This window comes from Thamnophis sirtalis, unplaced genomic scaffold (assembly GCF_051295495.1).
Source record: "Thamnophis sirtalis isolate CommonGarterSnake01/CBP01778 unplaced genomic scaffold, rThaSir2_p1.2 scaffold_4, whole genome shotgun sequence".
Taxonomy (NCBI): Eukaryota; Metazoa; Chordata; class Lepidosauria; order Squamata; family Natricidae; genus Thamnophis; species Thamnophis sirtalis.
The window spans coordinates 65,535,659-65,556,677 of record NW_028261384.1 but is presented as its reverse complement, the minus strand read 5'-3'; the positions used below and the strand labels follow the sequence as shown (position 1 = coordinate 65,556,677).

The window sequence follows — 21,019 nt, the reverse complement described above, 5'->3', positions numbered from 1 at the left end:
AGTGTACGGCGCCTGCACAATACTCCACCGAGCAGCTGGAGCGTCACGGAGGCATCACAGAGCATCGCCGACAGTAAGTACGCATGCGCACGCTGCAATAGGATCCGGAACCCACTACTGGAGGAAACCCTTTCAAACAGCATTGCCTGAAATTCTTGATACTCCCCTCTGCTGTTTCTCTTTCTCACACACAAATTTAAAGGGAGAGGCTGCTCTTTGCTTCTACGGTATCGTAAGCACACACTTCCCACAATCTTCCAGAATTGCCTGCAATTCTCTACTGTGAGAAGCTGCACGTTGTGAAGAACGAACAAACGAAGCAAGGCAGAGGGGGGAGAGATAAGGTACTGTACTACTGCACAGCTGCCCCACACACCCCCGAACTGACTTGAGGGCCCTTCAGCCAAGCCACCCATGCCAAACACTCATCCCTCCCCAGGACAGCAACAGCCTTGTTTGTTTGTTTTTTACCATAGTTCCAGAGACTACTTTTGCTGTTTCTTTACCTATCGGTACTTGATTTACCGCTCCATTGTGTTTCTCGCCATTGTGTGCAGGGAAACAAGTTTGTGGGACTACCATAAAAAAAAACTTCTTGCAAGAAGTTGAAATAGATTGAACTTTTTTTCCAATAAGTTTTTTCATTTTTCATTTCATATGTGTGTGTATTTGTGTCTGTGTGTTTGATGTAAAACATTAAAAATGAATAAGTTTATAAGCTAACTATACTGACCTGTCTGTACGTTCCTTCTAACAAGGTGTCCAGATGTTGAAGTGGAGCTGGACTTTTATCTTTAAACCTTGTCAGTAAACGCCGTTCAATAGCTCTAAATTGTATAGCTCTTTCAGCTAATAGTTGCTCATATTTCACAGCATTCAAACGCAGCTATAATTAAAGAAGTTTTTCATAGAGTGAATTAATGGTATTCTAGAACACAAAATATATGGTGCTACATTTACTGCAAAAATCCAATTATTGCTTTTACATGGTGATTATGAAAGCTTAAAATTATGCACACATCATGAAGTCTATTAACGGATTAAATGAATTCCAGTTATCACTGAAACTAAAAATAATTGTTGATGTAATACAAAATAATGTTATGGTTTTCATAGCAGTAGCAGATTACAAGATACCATTCTAGTCTTCCTTGAATAACCATTACATTTTAAAATATTTAAAGTATTGTACAATATCTTTACAAAGAGAAAGCTAAATATTAAAACTCACCACATAAAAGTTCTTATTTTTTCAGAAGTAAGCAAACGTATTTGGGACTTACTCCCAAAAACGTATTTAATATTAAAAAGTTTTCTATAATTAATTTGCCATTTAGCAATTCAAAAGTTATTTTATCAAGTATTTTGGTATGCATTCTTGCTCCCAAAGATCATTTCAACAGGAAAACAAAAACAAGCAGCAAATTCTTAGAAAACCACAGCATTATTTGTAATAAGTCTGAAATAATTCTAATAAAAATTAGAAGTAATTATAACAACTGAATAAAACATAATCATTGATAGCCATAAGTCACCTGAATTTATTAGCATACCTCAAAATTAGCATACCAAAAACGTATTTAATATTAAAAAGTTTTCTATAATTAATTTGCCATTTAGCAATTCAAAAGTTATTTTATCAAGTATTTTGGTATGCATTCTTGCTCCCAAAGATCATTTCAACAGGAAAACAAAAACAAGCAGCAAATTCTTAGAAAACCACAGCATTATTTGTAATAAGTCTGAAATAATTCTAATAAAAATTAGAAGTAATTATAACAACTGAATAAAACATAATCATTGATAGCCATAAGTCACCTGAATTTATTAGCATACCTCAAAATGGTGGTCAATTATGTCAAAATAGTCTTGTAAAGGGATTGGACCAGAAAAAGTACATACAAAATCTTTGCAATTTTGCCTCCTGAAGTGTTGCTCAAGACGAAGAGTGAGTTCTTTTGTAATTAGCCAAATGTCTTCTAATTGATCACTTTGAATTCTGTAACGCTCTTCAAAATAAAATAAAAAACAAAAATTATTTGCACTTCAGCTGTAAGTAGTATAAATTACCAAAGCAGTGTTTTATCGGTCCAACAAATATTGTATATTGAATATCATAATTGTTATCCTTACCTGCATAACCCTTTTCTCACAACTGCTTCATATTTCACTGAAATTCTAATTTATAATAATTTTGGGACATGAATGTATTAATAAAAATCTATTCAATTCATAGCTATAATTAAAAACATGAAAACTTGAAATAATGGGCTATTGATTCAATTGGGTGCTGAACTATAAGCATTAAAATATACTGTTGTTTATAATCAATTTGTACTGATCTTCCTAGGTTTGAGAGGGCCAACTAAATGGTGCAAATGGCTTGATTGGAAATGGCAGTACTATACCATCAATCTGGAATAGCTCAGAAAAGTGGCAAAACAAAGTCTATTCCAGTGATGGGTAACCTTTTTGTTGAGGCATACCAAAAGTGGGAGGAGCTGTGGGGGTTACATAAGTGCGTGTCAACATCCATAATGAGATGGGAAAAGAGCTAGAAAAGAAAAATAAAGAGAAAGAAGAAATGAGAATGAAGAGAAAAGAAAAAAGAGAAGGAAGGAAGGAAGGAAGGAAGGAAGGAAGGAAGGAAGGAAGGAAGGAAGGAAGGAAGGAAGGAAGGAAGTAGATTATAATGAGAGGGAGGGAGGGTCTGAGAGAAGTCCTGCCTTAGCACTTGGCCACCACAGGTGCCCCTGACATGAGTGATGCCTATCTGGCCATGCCCATCCTGGCCACACACCTCCAAGTCCCCCAAAGATAAGGTGAACAGATGTCCCGATGTTGGCGGGACAGTCACGATTTATAACAATTTGTCCCTTGTCCTGGGGCGTTTTTAAAAAGTCCCGATTTTCTGGCTTCATGTTGAAAGCCCAGTGGATTTACTTAAGAAATCCTAACCGGGGCAAGACAAAAGACACTCTGTCTAAACCCTCTCTATGTCTCAGTACTTTCATTGAAGATAAAACGTTAAAGCAAGAAAACGGACCCCCCCCACCCATTTTACTTACTTTTATAAGATGACCCAGTACCATAGAGCTCCAGGAAATACTTGGCTAGAGAAGTTGCGAGTGTTCCTTCCTGGATTTTCCAGAGGGGAGGGGCACAGAGGTTGGAGGTTGGCTCGTGTGGAAAAAATGGTGGCAAAGTTTCTTTGAAAAATATTTCCCTGACTAATTTCAGCATTTTAATTTGCTCAGTTCTTTGTATTAACATCTACATCATTCTGGATTGATTTGGAATGCCTGACTGCTGGTAAGTGTGCTGGTTTTTTTTTCTTTTATTTTTTTAATGTATTTTAAAATAATATTTTATTTATTGTGCATAGGATTTTTTAAAATAGTTTTATTCTGTGTGGATTCTTTTTTTAAATTGTCTTAAACTATTTTTAAAAAGATTCTATCCAAAATAAATTGAAGTGAAACCATTTTTAAAAATTCTATGCACAATACTTTGAAATATATCGTGCATAGAATTTTTAAAAAGTTTTACTTCAATTTATTCTGTGTGGAATAGTTTGAAATGTTTTACTTCAATTTATTCTGTGTGGATTCTTTTTTTTAATTTTCTTAGACTATTTAAAAAAAGATTCTATCCAAAATACAAAATACCAGCTGCAGTTATTCACTTAAGAACTGTGGCAAGAAAGGTGGTATAGTGACCAAAGTTACAATGGCATTGAAAAAAGTGACTGATGACCATTTTTCACACTTAGCAACCATTTTCACACTTAGCGAACGTTGCAGCATCCTCATGGTCACGTGATCAAAATTTTGATGTTTGGCAACAGATTCGTATTTATGATGGTTTCAGTGTCCTGGGGTCATTTTAATTGCCTTTTGTGACCTTTTGACAAAGTTAAATGGGGAAACCAGATTCACTTATGTTACTAACTTATCAGCTGCAGTTATTCACTTAAGAACTGTGGCAAGAAAGGTGGTATAGTGACCAAAGTTACAATGGCATTGAAAAAAGTGACTGATGACCATTTTTCACACTTAGCAACCATTTTCACACTTAGCGAACGTTGCAGCATCCTCATGGTCACGTGATCAAAATTTTGATGTTTGGCAACAGTTTATATTTGTAAATTGTAGTTATGTTTATTTATATTTGTAAATTGTAGTTATGTTGAAATAAAAAAAATATTACAATACTATTTTTGTGTTGTATGAAAATTTTTGTTGCTCCATATAAAATTTTTAATCAAGCCCCCCCCCTCCCCCGGTCAAAGGTGTCCCTCTTTACCAATCTGAAAATCTGGTCATCTTACCCAAAGACAAACGCAGCCCTAATACCGAAACCATTTTTGTATTGAATTTTTATTTATTTATTTATTTGAATTTATTTTATTGATCAGCAAAAAAAAAAAAATGGTTTTGGCCTGGAAGGCTCCTAGGGTGGAGCTGAAAGGCAAAAGGGAAGCAGTATGCTCCCTCCCATATTTGGAGCATACCAGGTGCTTTGACAAAACATCTAATACGTATGTATGTATGTATGTGTATATACACACACGCATACATACATATACATACATATTTACACACTATCCTTCCCCTCTTATTTTTATCTCTATTTTAACGTTTCCCTCCCATGTCGATATAATATTCAAAGACGTTTCTTTTCTATTTCTCATCTTTAGCTGTTTTATTATTCATATTTCCCTTATTTGACTCTTCACATGTATTTATTTTAAAGTTTTGGCTTTCCATTATTCAATGTCTCAATGTACACTTCTAATACCAATCACAATCATTTGAGCATTTAAAGTATATCTATTCATATTCTTTCTAATCCTCCAATTTGCATAATTCTACTATTAATGCACACATTTACATTAAAATGTATAAAATATGAAATATTTCATTTCCTAATCATTCATTGTTTAATTTTATCATTTCACTGCTAATCATATTTTATAAGGTAAAGGTTTCCCTTGCATACATGTGCTAGTTGTTCCCGACTCGAGGGCGGTGCTCATCTCCGTTTCAAAGTCGAAGAGCCAGCACTGTCTGAAGATGTCTCCATGGTCATGTGGCTGGCACGACTAAATGCTGAAAGGGCATGGAAATCATCTACTTGCATTTCGTACGTGCTTTCAAGTGGGACAAGTAACGGGAGCTCACTCCGTTACACAGTGCTAGGGATTCGAACCACCAACCTTTCTGATCGACAAGGTCATTGTCTTAGCCACTGAGCCACCATGTCATATTTTATACATATTTAATAATAACATCATTCAAGCTCTCATTTTCCAATTAATGTCTATATTCTGATTCTGCGATCTAATTTTTTCTCCCCTCTCTCCCCTTTTCCACTGTCTAATTTTAAGGCCATCTGTTCAAACTGCTATCTTTTCTCCCCAAACATCTTTCTGCTCCTCCCATTTCTTTTTTAGATCTATTAAATTGTTTTTCCCCTCCTTTATTCCTTAATCATTATTAATTTTGGTAATAACTCCTCCTTATTGTCATCTTTTTCCTGGTTTCTCAGTTCTGCTTTCCCTTCTGTCCTGGTCTTTGCTCATTGTCCCTTGTATAATATTTTCCTGTCTTTGGTCTAAGTGATCAAATTTTTGCACCATCTCGTCATATTCCTGTATAAGGTCCTTAATACTTTGAAACATTACCTCCATTCCATTTAAATCTCCACTCATTTTTGCCTTGCATTGTGTCTTTATTTAATACATCTCCTTTTTTTCAATTGTCCAAAACTCATTGATTCAAAAAGAGAGCTATCAAGTCACAATTTTAATTGTTCAATCAAATCAATTTAAATACATCAGGGGATTATCCACACTTCCTCAAATCACTTTTATATATCTGATAATATTCAGAGATCTCTAAACAAAAAATCTGATTTGATGTTCCAATCTCCAATAGTTGTAAGATAGATACATATAATTCAATAAATGTTTTCAGTCCTTTAAATGTTTATTCCCAGGATGCATAGTTCCCCTTTCATCAGCAGATGGCGCTCTCTGCTTCAATCCTCTTCAGCCTCTCCCCTTTGTTTTGACAAGTCTAATTTAATTATCTTGCTTATTTTAAATTATAAATCCAGTAAATGAACCATATTAATAAAAAGAGTTTGGGATCATAATTCCAGCATTTTAATATGCCTTCTTAGTATCATGTTTTCTTGCTTTGAGAGTTCAATTTTCTATTTATTTTTTTAAACAAATTTTCTCTTTTCAAATTCTAGGGTATTTTTTTTCAAAATACTTGCACACTGCTATGACAAATCGTTCTAAAATATATTTGGATTTTTTGGGGTCAAATTTCAGCAAAAAAAAAATTCTCACCCAGTTCACACACCATTCACTGTCTCTCTGCTTCTCACAATTATGACAAATCATGGCTTGAAGTATCTTGCTTTGTATGTAATGAGTCTATCTCATATATTAGTTTAACCTTTTAAGTTGCATTACTGAAATAAATGAACTTTTGCATGATATTCTAATTTTTTGAGTTTCACCTGTATATTGAAATACATGTATTTATAGTTCAAACAAAGTATAGCCTCTTATACTTAGTAATGGCTAGCAAAGAAAAATCTGCAGGGACTCTTTTACCTTATTTACCTTTACCCATCTTCAATCAAATTCTGGGCAGTTTTCAATCAATAGTCAAAACAACATCATTGTATCATTAATACGTGCATATATCTATTAAAAGCACAAACATTTAATCATGGCTTTCTTCTCCTCTTCCATCTTCACTGAGTTTTTGCACTACCCAAGCTCGGGTCAATGCTGGGACATTAACCCAAATCTCCATTAAAAGACTTCACCAGCTACCCCGGTAATTGGGGTGCTGTTCAGGGTTCTGAGTCCCAGCACTGACCCGAGCTTGGGCAGTGCAAAAACTCAGTGAAGATGGAAGAGGAGAAGAAAGCCACGGGGAAAGCAGCAGATGACGGATCACCTATGTATGTCGAGACCATCTACGTGCCTTCCAACGCTGTAGAGAGGGAATGCCACTTGGGAGCCAGGCGCAAAGAGCAGGCCCCTAGGCCTCCCTTGCAATCGGAACTAGCTCTGCAAGATGAAGCCTCCGGATTTATTACATCTAGGGAGTTGCTGCTGGAGCCACAGGGGGTGCGAGAGCAGCTTGGAGCCACAGGGGGTGCGAGAGCAGCTTTGACCCACGACTAGAGGAGACCAAAGCAAACACCAACCAGCCGATCTGATGATTGGGGATCCCAGGCAGCCTCTGACTGGCTTCCCAGACCAATTTGAACAGCTGAACATGAGTGAAATCAACCCTTGCCTTAGCTCCAGACCACCCAGGTGGACCACGGCCCAGCCCACATTTGCCTTCCCTGGTAGAGACTCTGCAAAGCACTGGATTGGAGATTTATGCTCCTTCCATACAATGCCAAGCGGGTCAGGCTCACCCCTGGCTGTTGGAGCAAGACCAATGGCTGCACCCCTCCTCCCTGGGGCGTGGATGGGCCCTCAACCAGGATGGAAAAATCCAGCCAGCCAGCAGCAAGGGGGCTGGGAAATTTCTCCACCTAGCCAGCCACTGATATTTGGGCTGCAGCCTGCGAATCAAGCACCACCTGGGTGGGCTTTCTTCCCAGGCCATGGATGGGGGCAATACCAATGGAATCCTGTCCCTCCTCAGCAGATGGCACCATTTCAGATAACTGGCCCGGGACAACCCCAGGACCGAACTCTCAACCAGTTCCAACCCCAGCTGCAATGCCCTAACAGGGAGAACCATAAGATCTGAGAACAGCAGCTGAGCTGCCATTCTCCTCACCCCCACCCATGCTGGCACAAAACCAGCATCAGGCGTGGGGCTCTGTCCCCCTTCACAAAGCAGCAGGGGAAAAAAGCTTGGAAAGCTCAGAGGGGGAAGAGCTCCGTCTTCCAAAGATGATTCATGTCTATCATGGAGCAGCTAGGCATAGACTCAAAACCCCTAGCCAATCCTATTTGGTTTGAGCAGGTGGATTGAATGCTAATTGGAGGGGCCCAGCCAAACTAATCACTGACAGTAAAGTTGCAGATAGGGCGCCACTATGAACTCCTCAGATTAACTGTAGCTCCAAAGATGCACAAATCAATTATCTTGGGGCTTGAATGGCTGGACAAGTGGACACCTACCAAAAAGTGGGAAGACTGACTTCAGAAATTGATTATAAGTTTTGGGCCGCTACCACCCATGAAACCAGAGGGCCACCCGGGGACTATCAAACCCAATAAAGCAGACTGCCCAGGGCCTGCAATCCCTGCAACAGACACAAAATTCACAGGCACATAGCAAGTGCCAAAAGAGTACTGGGACTTGGCAGGGGTTTTCAGTGAGAAAGATTGTAACTATCTCCCCTCTCATCGGCCCACTGATTGTGCGATAGAGTTCATACCTGGGGCTACCCTACCAAAGCTGAAAATGTACTTCATGACTCCTAAAGAGATGGTAGAATTAAGGAAGTACATTGACAGCAATTTGAAGTGGGGCTTTATTGAACCAGCTAAGTCAGAAGTAGCGGACTCGTGCTCTTCAAAGAGAAGAAAGAAGGTGGGGTTCATCTCTGCATTGATTTCCGTGGGATAAATGCCTTATTAGTAAAGAATACCTATCCCCCATCCCTCATGAACGATATGTTGAACCACTTAGCTAAAGGCAAAGTGTTCACCAAACTGAATTTGAGAGAGGCGTATTACTACATACGTATCAGGAGGGAGATGAATGGAAGACCACCTTTAACTGCCATTTGGGCTAAAAGGGCCCCCTGTAGTCTTCATGCAGTACAATAAATGAGGTGCTACATGGGCACCTTTACTAGGGGGTGCTCATTTACCTTGATGACATCCTCGTGTTCTCTGAGACTCTAGAAGAGCATGTGAAGCTGGTGCAACAGGTCCTAGAAAAACTTATAGCCGCCAAGCTATACGCAAAATTGTCTAAGTGTGAATTGCACAAAACCTCACTAGATTATCTTGGCTATCACATCTCCAGCGAGGGGATAGAAATGGATCCAGGGAAAGTGAAAGCTATGTTAGACTGGAAACCTCCAAGTACTCGCAAACAGCTACAAAGCTTTCTTGGATTTGCCAACTTCTATAGGTTATTCATCACCAAAGTACCAAATGTACTTCCTGACAAAGCCAAAGGCAAACCAACCCCTTGGGTGGACAATGGACTATCAAAAAGCATTTGAGAAATTAAAACGGCTCTTTGCCCAAGAGCCCATACTGCAACACCCCAACCCCAAACAGCAATTCAAAATCCAGACAGATGTCAGTGACATGGCTGTAGCGGTAGTGCTGTTGCAAAAGACCAAAAAAGAAGGACACCTCTTGCCATGCGCTTATGTCTCCAAAAAACTCACCACTACTGAAAGGAGGTGGACCATTTGGGAGAAAGAAGCATATGCAGTCAAGTGGGCCCTATTCATTTGGAGACATTTCTTGAAAGGAGGGAATGTGCCATTTGAGGTCTGGACTGATCATAAAAAACCCCAAAGACTGTCCCCAAAGCAGGTTCGTTAGGCACAATACTTCCGAAGGTTTAAATTTGAACTGAAGCACATCCCTGCAGGGAAGAACTTGCTGGCAGAGGCTTTATCAAGAAAACCGCAATACAACAGTAAAAGGGAAGAAGTAGTTCATCCCATCCTTCCCCCTTCTGACCAAAAGGCAGCCCAAGTCACCATCAAAGACCAGACTAACCAACCACCTACCCTAAGCCAAGACAAACTGACTGCAGCAATGAAATTGGTGCTGCCGGCAGACCCCTGGCTCAACAACAAGGACATCCTGACAATGAGAGATGGCTTTGCCTGAAAAGGATCCAAACTGTACGTTCCCGTAACCTTGAGACTGGAAGTACTACAGTGAACCCACAATGCAAAATTAGGAGGTCACTTTGGATTCCAAAAAACGCTCCACCTCACCAGATGTCAATTTTGGTGGCCAAAAATGAAAGCTGAAGTGAAAGACTATGTAAAAAGCTGTGCCACTTGCACCACCATGAAAATACGGCCAGGCAAGCCCCCTGGATTGCTGCAGCGAGCGGCCAACCCTAGCCGACCATGGGAAGAGATCGCTATGGACTTCATCGTCGAGCTCCCAGACAGCGGCTGTAATAAAGTAATTTGGACAGTCATTGACTTATTTTCCAAGCAAGCTCATTTCATTGCTTGCTCAGGATTACCATCTCCAAAGAAGCTAGCGAAACTGTTTGTTAAATACATTTACCGACTGCACGGAATACTCAGGAGGATCATCTCAGACCACAGAGTTCAGTTCACCACCAAGTTCTGGAGAGAGTTCCTGAGGTCCATTGGGTCCACACAAGGACTTAGCTCGGCTTTTCATCCAAGCACAAACAGGGCAGTGGAAAAAGCCAATGCGATTGTGGAACACTACATCTGTTGTTAGGTGGATTACCAACAAGACAACTGGTCGGATTTGCTACCTTTTGCCGAAGTCGCGTACAACAACGCTGTCCATAGCAGTACTGGATTAACTCCTTTTCAAGTTACCAGTGGCATGGAATTTGTTCCCATGCCTGAACTGCCCAGAGAACTCCCCTCTTCCATGTCTCTGATTAAATGGATGGACGCTTTTAAAAAAGGGTGGGAAAATACGAAAAAAGCTCTGGCGGAAGCAGCAGAAGAGTACAAGAAACAAGCTGATAAACACCACTTGCTTCAACCACCTTCTGTGTGGGGAATAAAGTTTTCTTGTCTACCAAATACATAAAGTTACAAATACCTAGCAAGAAATTAGGCTCAAGATTTCTGGATCCATTCCCAATAGTGAAAATAATTAACTCAGTTATGGTTCAGCTCAGTCTGCCCAGAATTCTAGGGAAAATTTACCCAATCTTTCATTGCAGCTTACTGAAGCCAGTGATTGGGTCCATCATAAGACCTTCCACCCAGCCTCCCCCTCCTCCAGTATTGATAGAAGGAGAAACCCACTATGAAGTGAAGAAAAGTTTAGACTCTAGGTTGTATCGAGGTCGTTTGCAATGTTTAGTACATTGGAAGGGGTACCCTTTGTCCGAAGCTACTTGGGTAAAAAGTTGGAATGTAAAAGCTGATAAATTAGTAAAACAATTCCATGATAAGTTTTCCAATAAGCCTGTGGTTGGGGAGAGGTTGTTAGTTCTGCTTTTGTTACCCTCTACATTATTCTCTTTTCAGGAAATGCTTTTTTTCTGAGGAGAGGCCACCTGTCAGTCCTACAGCTATATTCCTTTTGGATCTTTGGCCTGCCACTCTTTCTATTATTCTACTATGCTGTTTCTATTGTGGGAAAATGGGAGTGGGGGATGGTACGGAGTTAAATGCTATATAGCCAAAATAAAATCCCTTTCTAGAATCAAAGGTCTTCCTGTGTCTCTACACCTTTGCACCTGACCGGAGCTAGATGGCAGTGGAAGATTGGACCATGTGATGGACTTGTGGGTGTGGAGGCAAGATCATGAACTTTTAACTATGTGGGGAAAACCAGGAAGCTTTCAGAGTCAGGTTTTCCCAGATGTGCCAAAATGGCTCTCTTAATAAATTGGAACTTTGAGTAATACTTTGCCTTGGACTCTGATTTAATTTTGAATGCTATTTGGAACCCTGATACATCATTGTTAAAACTTTCACTAACAAGTTTACTAACAAACCATTTTATCAATCTCATTCAATCACAATGCCTGGGTCTTAAATGCTTTTCAGAAGGCTAGGAGGATGGGGCCCTGCCAAACCTCAGAGTGAGGGATGTTCCATTGGGTTGGGCTGCCATGGAAAAGGCACTCTTCTAGATTCTATAAGATGGCAATGTTTAAGGGAAGTGACTAGTAATATACTGTATTTTTTGAAGCATAAGACGCACCTCCCCCCCCAAAAAAAGCAGGTGAAAATCTGGGTGCGTCTTATACACTGAATACAGCATTTTTGGCCTTCCAAAACCCCACCCTGCACATCCCATTTTTTGCAAAAATGGATTCACAGAGGGTTTGGGAGGCCTGTAGACTGCTCCTGGGGGCTGGGGAGGGCAAAAATAAATGAAAAAGGGCACACACAAAAAGAAGGTTTTTTTTGCTTTCCCAAGCCTCCAGGAGCACTCTGCAGGCCTTCTAAACTCCCTCCACGCCCCATTTTTTTAAAAAGACAGGCCACTTTCAACTTGTTTTTGCCCTCCCCAGCCCCCAGGAACACTCTACAGGCCTCCCACACCCTCTGCATCCTCCATTTTTTATGAAAAATTGGCTCATTTTTTGCTCATTTTTGCTCTCCCCAGCCCCCAGGAACATTCTAGAGGCCTCCCAAACCCTTTGCACACTATTTTTGCGAAAAACCGGCCCGTTTTTTGCTTCCTAAATCCACACGTTGTGTTTTTGCCCCCCCCCCCATTGCCCCCAGGAGCACTTTGAAGGCCTTCCAAACTTTCTGCATGTCCCATTTTTCACAAACAAATGGGGCATGCAAAGGGTTTGGGAGGCCTTCAGTGTGCTCCTGGGGGCTAGGGAGGGCAAAACCCCTTTTTAAAAATTTACCTCTTCAAAATCTTGGTGCGTCTTATACTCTGGTGCATTTTATAGTCCAAAAAATACAGTACCCATTCTATTTGATCTGGCAAAATGGCTATAAATCCTTAGGGAAATACAAATAATCTGGTTCCGTGTCATACAGGCTTAAAAGGTAATAATCAGTACCTTGAATTGCATCTGGAAAGAAACTAGAAGCCAGTGAAACTCATACAACAGAGGTGTTATATGGATAAACCTAAGGATAACCATCACTATGTGCATGCCACTGCATTTGGATAAGTTGTAAATTCCAGGTAGTCTTCAAGAGCAACCCCAGGTAGAACATGTTGCAATAATTCAAAAGGGAAGTTACAAGGCATGAGTCGCTGTGAGCAAGGCCTCCCAATTTAGGAACAGATGGCAACTGGCAGGCAGGTCTGTGCAAAGGCCCCTTTACTCATGGCTATCACCTACTCCTTGAGCAGAAGCCATGAATCTAGGAGGACCTGCAAAATTTTACCCAACCTGGAGGAGTGCTACAAATACTTTATCCAGCTTCAAAGATGAAATATCATCTGGAGCAGGAGATATAGTCACAAACCCAAAGCCACTCTGTCTTGCCGGGTTGAATCAAAGCCATCACCTCCCCATCTGAACCCTTAGAACTTCCATATAATCAGTACCACCCCAAGTTCACCTGTCTGGCTAGGTGTAGAAATATTTAATTGAATATCAAGAGCATACTGATAATACTAATTGTATACTGATAGTAAATGCTAAAAAGAGAGGCAAAAAGCTTGGTCCCTGAGGCATTCCATATTGCAGGCACTAGGTTTGACTCTCCTCTTCCAGCAACACCGACTGATCACAGCCACAGAGCCTGAAGGAGAACCACAGTGCCTCCCACTTCCAACTCTCAAAGCCAGTCCAGAGAAATATCATGATTGATGGTATTGAAAGCCATTAAAAGGTCCAGGAAAGCCAGAAGGTTGCACCATCCCCTTCCTGAGCCCAACAAAAGTCATAGACAAGTATGACTGAAGAGAGATTAGTGATTGCTTGGCCCTAACAACAAACTACCTCCTGGGATGCCTTAACCAACCAGCAGAGGCATGGATCCAGAAGCCTCCTTGCGGCTGAAACGCAGCTTGAAAAACATAGCTGATCATCGCAGGGAACTCCAGTGAGTAAAGCAGGTGAAGCACAGAAATGGTCACACAAGATTCCGGATTGTCATTTTGGCCTCCAGGCCTCGCATTTTCAGCCTCCAAATGCTCCATTTGAGACCCACCCAAGGCTGCAGGGATCACCAAAGCATATAGCCACCGATCGCCACCCGAAAACGCGACATGCAGAGGCCAAAGAGGGGTGTGCAGAAGCCAAAAACATGATGTGCGAAGGCAGTGATCGGTGGTGATGTGCCCTGGCGATCCCTGCAGCCTTCAACAGGTCTCAAACGGAGCATTCAGAGGCTTAAAACATGAGGTGCAGTGGCCAAAAACGCAAGCCACGGAGAGGGCAATGGTCTGTGGCAATCCCTGAAGCCTGGAACAGGCCTAAAACACGACACATGGAGGCCAAAGGGAGGTGGCCAGAAGGTGGAGGGGAAAAAGTGTGTCTTATAGTCCAAAAAATACAGTAAGTAGGACAAAAGGATGCAACAACTAGAATAACTGTAGAATATAATAGTAAATATGTAAATAGGATAGAAAGGAAATAGGTTTTGACAGGAAAATGTTCAAGCAATTTTGGTGTTGTTTTCAAAATAAAAAATTCCTTTCTAGAAGCTCAAGGTCATCTTTTGTCTCCGCACCTTTGCACCTGACCGGAAGCAGTTGGCTGTAGGTGCTAGCGTGGAAGAAGGAGATTGGACCATGTGATGGATTGTGGGGACAAGATCATGAACTTTTAACTGGGTGGAATTCTGATGTCATTTCCAGAATTGGGATTAACACAGATGTGCTAAAATGTCTGCTTTATTAAATTGGAACTTTAAGGATTGTTTTGTCTTGGACTCTAATTTAATTCTACATGATACTTGGAACGCTGATAGTATGTATGTACCAGTGTGTGTGTATGTTTATTTATTTATTTATATATATATATGTCTCTAGTTGTTCGGGTTTTCTCCCGCGTAGAATTGGAGATGTCTTGGCGACGTTTCGACGAAGTCTCATTCGTCATCTTCAGGCTGCTTCAGACTACTTCAGCTTTAGTGTTTCCATGAGTAACTACTACGCGGGAGAAAACCCGAACAACTAGAGACCTACATACTAACACCCGCGAAAACCTCAGAAATATATATATATATATATATATATATATATATATATATATATATGTATGTATGTATGTATGTATGTATGTATGTATGTATGTATGTATGATGTATGTATGTATATGTATATATATGTTTATATGTTTTTGTGTGTTTGTGTGTGTGTATAAATAAATTAGGCATAGAAACAGTGATTGTTAAAGTGAATATTTCTACACATACATAGGAAAATTGTTAATATTTTTCATGCAAAAGCATGCTTTACATAATAATGATTTTATGGTGTTCTAGTCTTATGTGGGTTTTTATACCATATATTAATCAAACAAAATTCTAATATTAACCAAATCTTGGTCTTAGGAATAGTTCCTCTATAATCCAATAAAAATCCCAATTCTGAATTATTTCAGCTAATGAGATACTCACGAGACGTTTTTGAAGCAAGTAAAGTGATTCTGGAGCCAGCTAATAATTGAAATCCTAAAACATTAAGTTGATCTTCATCAATTTGATCAGCAAAGTCTACATGAAAAAGAAGAAACACAGTTGCATCATTTCTTCCAAACTTCCTTCTTTATTACAGGCATTTTCTTATTAAAAAGACATTGTTTGAATTTTTACCTGAAAAAAGAGTAATAAGACTGACTGTAGGTTTGTTGGTATCAATAGTTAACTTCTGGCTTGCTGTTTTTGAAGGCTGAGCAGGAAAACAAAGCAGCCGCAAAGGTAATCGGAATTTGCATTGGGCAATCCTTTGTGCACCTGAGATAAACATATATTAAATCAAAATGCCTCAATTCTAGGGATAGGCAATAATACGTCTGTAAGCCTGCATGTTGGTTTTATAATGTTTAATTTAAAAGGGAAAGAGATAATTATGCTGCAACATTGCATTTTCAATAATGCTTCTAACACCTACATAAAATACAAAGCCATTTTTAGGTCATAAAAAGATCACACGGCTTCAGTCCCCTATGTGGATTATTACCCATCCACAAAGAAAGAAAGATCAAGGTAAAATTGAGATGGTACGTTATCCTTCAATGTTTTATTTTATAGTTAACAGTTGTTTCTACAAAGACATTAAGATATAAAATGTTAAATATGGAATTATTTTCAAATAAACTATTATAATTACTTTTATCATTTATTTATATTCTCTAATAATTTACCTGTGGCTGTATTGTATGATGCTATAACACTACCTTCCAAATCTGCTGGTAGGTAGTTCCCTTTTTGAAAAGCAGAAAGCACAACAGTTTTAGATACAGAAGATTCTGTGAACAAAAGCAGAAGAAGAAAAAGGTTGATTGGAAAGAGAGACCTATAAATTTGTCTATGAAATTATAATAAAGAAACACAAGTTCAGTCACAACTCACTACTCATTCATTCTTTATCCATTTTTTTAATGAAAAAGGCATGTGATGCTACAGGTGAAACTCAAAAAATTAGAATATCATGCAAAAGTTCATTTATTTCAGTAATGCAACTTAAAAGGTTAAACTAATATATGAGAGAGACTCATTAAATGCAAAGCAAGATAGTTCAAGGCGTGATTTATCATAATTGTGATGATTATGGCTTACAGATCATGAAAACTTCAAATCCACAATCTCAGAAAATTAGAATATTACATGCAATCAATAAAACAAGGATTTGGACCTCTGACCTCTAGATTCTCTCTATGGGGTTCAGGTCAGGCGAGTTTGCTGGCCAATCAACCACAGTAATCCCACGGTCATTGAACCAGGTTTTGGTGTTTTTGGCAGTGTGGGCAGGTGCCAAGTCCTGATGGAAAATGAAGTCAGCATCCCCATAAAGCTCGTCTGCGGAAGGAAGCATGAAGTGCACCAAAATCTCCTGGTAGATGGCTGCGTTGACCCTGGATTTAATGAAGCACAGTGGACCAACACCAGCAGATGACATGGCTCCCCAAATCAACACAGATTGTGGAAACTTCACACTGGATTTCAAGCATCTTGCAGTGTGTGTGTCTCCATTCTTCCTTCATACTCTGGGTCCTTGGTTTCCAAATGAGATGCAAAAGTTGCTCGCATCAGAAAAGAGGACTTTGGACCAGGTCTGTTTTTCTGTAGTTCAGGTAAGATGCTTCTGACATTGTTTGTTATTCTTGACAAGAGGAATATGACATTTGAAGCTCATGTCCACGATCCGTCTGTGTGTGGTGGTTCTTGATGCACTGACTCCAGCCTCAGTCCACTCCTTGTGAAAGTCCCCAATACTTTTGAATGGCCTTTTCCTGACAATCCTCTCCAGGCTGCAGTCTTCCCTGCTGCTTGTGCACCTTTTTCTTCCACACTTTCCCCTTCCACATAACTTTCTATTAATGTGCTTTGATACAGCACTTTGGGAACATCCAACTTCTTTTGCAATTACCTTTTGAGGCTTTCCCTCCTTGTGGAGGGTGTCAATGATGGTTTTCTGCACACGTGTCAGGTCAGCCGTCTTTCCCATGATTGTGATTCCTACTGAACCAGACTGAAAGGCCATTTAAAGGCTCAGGAACCCTTTGCAGATGTTATGGCTTAATTAGCTGAGTAGAGTAGGACACTTTGAGCCTAGAATATTGCACCTTTTCACAATATTCTAATTTTCTGAGATTGTGGATTTGGGGTTTCATGAGCTGTAAGCCATAATCATCACAATTATGACAAATTATGGCTTGAACTATCTTGCTTTGCATGTAATGAGTCTATCTCATATATTAGTTTCACCTTTTAAGTTGCATTACTGAAATAAATGAAGTTTTGCACGATATTCTAATTTTTTGAGTTTCATATGTCTTTTTCATGTAAAAAAGCAGTAAATAAAAAAACTGAAATTACTGAAATTTGTCAAATATTTCATTCTAAATCATAATTAGCCCAATATCTATTCAACAGCAAAATGTTCCAGTATTAATTCGATTTACTACTATGTTTTTTACTTTACATGCAATAGAATCTGTTTACTAATTATGAGACACCAAAATAACAACAACTTTAAGGAATACAGAGCTCTGAAGCTATGTCACTGCTTTGAATTAATTGTAATAGTGAGGGTTCCTTGGTGCAGCTGTGATACACAGCGAAGATCTTTTTCCTGGGACAGCAGGAGCCAGACCCATCGTAGCTCTATACTTTGGATCAGATTAAGCTAGAAACATGCCAGACAGGATCCCAGAAGCTCCAAACTAAAAAGAATGTCTCTCTCCAAATAGGGTTGAATTAGCCTCCCTCATCCATCCAAAAAATAGTTGAAATAATTGAAATTTGGCAAATTTTGTAAAATATTTTTGACATAATCATCAGAAAAAGGATATATATAAAATGACATAAAACATTTTCTGTGATGTTTGGTCTACAGTGGGCTATTTTCAAGGCAGCTACAGCTCTAAATATATCCCATCATTTCCAATGAAAGCATTATATTAGAATCTTTGTCATTTGTTGGATGCACTGAGAAATCTGATAAGGAAGTATTTCTTCATATATATATTTATTGTTTTTACATTTAAAACAGTGCAGCACTGCGAAGTCAAAGTGCCCATACAATCACATTATATACAAATAATCTCATCCAGTAACTGTTAGCCTACTTAATACATTATCTATTCTTCTATCCAATCACATTATTTACAATGTGTTCCAGTCTTATCACCTTGTCTTATACCAATAATAGAATCTGTTCCAGACTTCAAAATATTCCGATTCCCCTTTATTTTTTAATTCAAGGGTGAGCCTATCTGCTTCGCACAGGCCAAAAGTATATCTAACTCTGGTGGTGTATTTTCTTTTTTCCAATACTGTGCATAAGTTATATATGCCACAGTTAGTACATGTATAATTAGATAAAGTGCATACCAGTATTCCAGTATTATGCCTAGGAGAAAAATTTCTGGTTTGAACAAAATTTGATCTCCCACCATTTGTTCCAACCAGATTATATCATTTTCCAGTATGTTTTTGCCTCATTGCATGTCCACCACATATGATAAAAAGTGCCTGGTGTTTTTTTGCACTTCCAACAATTTGGGGCCAAATTTTTAAATATTTTGGAGAATCGTGCTGGGGGAAGATGCCCTCTGTAGAACATCTTATACAGATTTTCTTTATAAGACATGGCCAATGTTAGTTTCCAGTTAAGTATCCAAAGTTTTTCCCATTTAGCCAAATCCACATTATAACCAAAAACTTTTGCCTGGCAACCATGTTCTTTGATAAGGCAGTATTTCTTAAAGCATGACCCAGATCATGCTTTCGGAAATAGATTGTCAGTAAATAATTAAAGTTTAGTAAAGTCAGAATACATCTAGAGAAGAATGGGAAAAATGAAAGAGCAGTCTATCTATGATGTTTTTTATATATAATACTTTTATTGTTATTTTAATTATTATTTCATTAAAATATCAAAAAAATATAAAGACTGTGAGCTCTAGTCCTTCCTTAGGCAGAAAACTAGCTGGTGACTTTGGAACAGATACTCCCTTTTAATCCTACAAAGAAATAACTGGCAAGACACTTCTAAAAACCCTACTAAGAATATTGCAGAGGGCAGCTGCCAGGAGTAAAATTAATTGAAATCAAATTTTTAACTGTGCCTGACATACTATTTTACATTATAGTTTCTATACTTTAACCAATAAATATGTAGACATTTTAATATATTGCTACTACATATCTTGTACAGTCATGGCTGCACCAACAAATTTGGTTCCACTACAAAACCGCAAAGCCCTTATCCGCACCGACATAAGTGTGGAGGCAAATCCACGACGTCCGAAGCACTAAGAAAAAAACGACCCTACCACGATGACATAACCGTGGAGGGCAAATCCGCGCCCTAAACCTAACCCTAAACCTAGGGGCTCGCAAGCGGGGCGGCGACGCGCGGCGGAGGCAGGCTGCCCTCTTCTTCCTCAACATCTCCTTGGACGGGCGGCCGCCGTTGCCGGGCAAGCCTGCTTCGCCGGCCCCGGGAGAGCCTTAGCCGCCGCCGCTGCTGCATCCTCTGCCACCGCCGGCGCCTCCCTCGGAGGAAGAGGCAAGGCGGGCGGCGTTGGTGGAGCCCGCGCCCCGCCTGCTGCTGCCGGCCCCACTCGGGCCCCCCGCGGGCTTCCTGCTGCCCCCCGCGGCTGAGCTGGACCCTTCCCGCGGGCTGCTGCTGCTGGGCAGCCTGCTTTGCCCCGTGCCCACTGCTGCTATCAGCCCAGCTGCCCTTACCTTAACACGTACTGAAAAACACGACCCACGCCAACATAAGCACCCTTCTGTCGCCGCGCTGTTGTCGCGGCGGTGATGACGTGCGGTGATGACGTCGCGGCTTTAGCAATGCGGTTTAATCACCGCTATTTTGACGAGCACGTTTTGTCGTGCCACGACAAATTTATTCCACATATCACATGTTGGAAATTAGAGGGAACATTTATTGTAGTCTTATATTAATGACAGATCAGGTAAACAGAGCAGATAAAATTCTTAAATAAAAACTGACCAGTAATCAGAGGGATTTATATAATAGAATGCTGCAATTTGGCACTACAGGGACAGGAAGTCAACTGATGGCTAGCTTTCTTTCCTTTCAGTTTTCAGTTTAATTATGGAAGACAAGGACACAAAAATGGTGGCCTTCCAGCATGTTCTGCTCTTCACTATCAGGCCAGTTGCTTTTAAAATGTATATTGCCCAGGCTTTATTCAGAACTAGTTGGCCATTGCAGATTCCTGGTTAACAGAAAAATGAAAAATTCACCTCTCCCAGCTCCATCTGACAAGTTACTACAAATCTGTTTGGTTGTTAAGGTCTCACTATAAGAGTTCTCACTTTCTATCGTGTAGAAAAAGAAATATTGTGTTGTTATGAAGTAATGCAATACACACAATGAGAAACTGAATTTGGTTCCACTTCCTCAGTGTATCACTTTCACCAAGCTTTTAACTGTTAGCTCATTTTAGAATTAATTTTAGTCATGTTTCTACCTATTTATATTTTAGTTTTATTTTAATTTATTATATTTTATATGTAATATTACATAGTTTGTAGGTAATATATTATATGTAATGTATTATATTATTTCAATACAGTGTACTTATGCAGTGTTGACTAAAGATTAACAGTATAGATACTCTATTATAAATTTTAAAAATACAGGTAGTCCTTGACTTACATAATTGGAACCTAAAACTTAGTTGCTTTTATT

The 21,019-nt window shown here is 39.6% G+C and overlaps 1 protein-coding gene across 1 annotated transcript in view; it reads right to left on the bottom strand.

The window, feature by feature from the left end:
- Positions 1 to 21,019, bottom strand: part of BBS9 (Bardet-Biedl syndrome 9) — a 363,446-nt gene that overhangs the window by 226,215 nt on the left and 116,212 nt on the right. The window contains exons 14-18 of the mRNA XM_087713067.1: positions 15,993 to 16,097; positions 15,442 to 15,582; positions 15,247 to 15,342; positions 1,837 to 2,009; positions 734 to 886 (exon numbers count right to left, since the gene is read on the bottom strand). Of these exons, the coding sequence (XP_087569193.1) occupies positions 734 to 886; positions 1,837 to 2,009; positions 15,247 to 15,342; positions 15,442 to 15,582; positions 15,993 to 16,097 (668 nt within the window). The remainder of the gene's footprint in view (positions 1 to 733; positions 887 to 1,836; positions 2,010 to 15,246; positions 15,343 to 15,441; positions 15,583 to 15,992; positions 16,098 to 21,019) is intronic.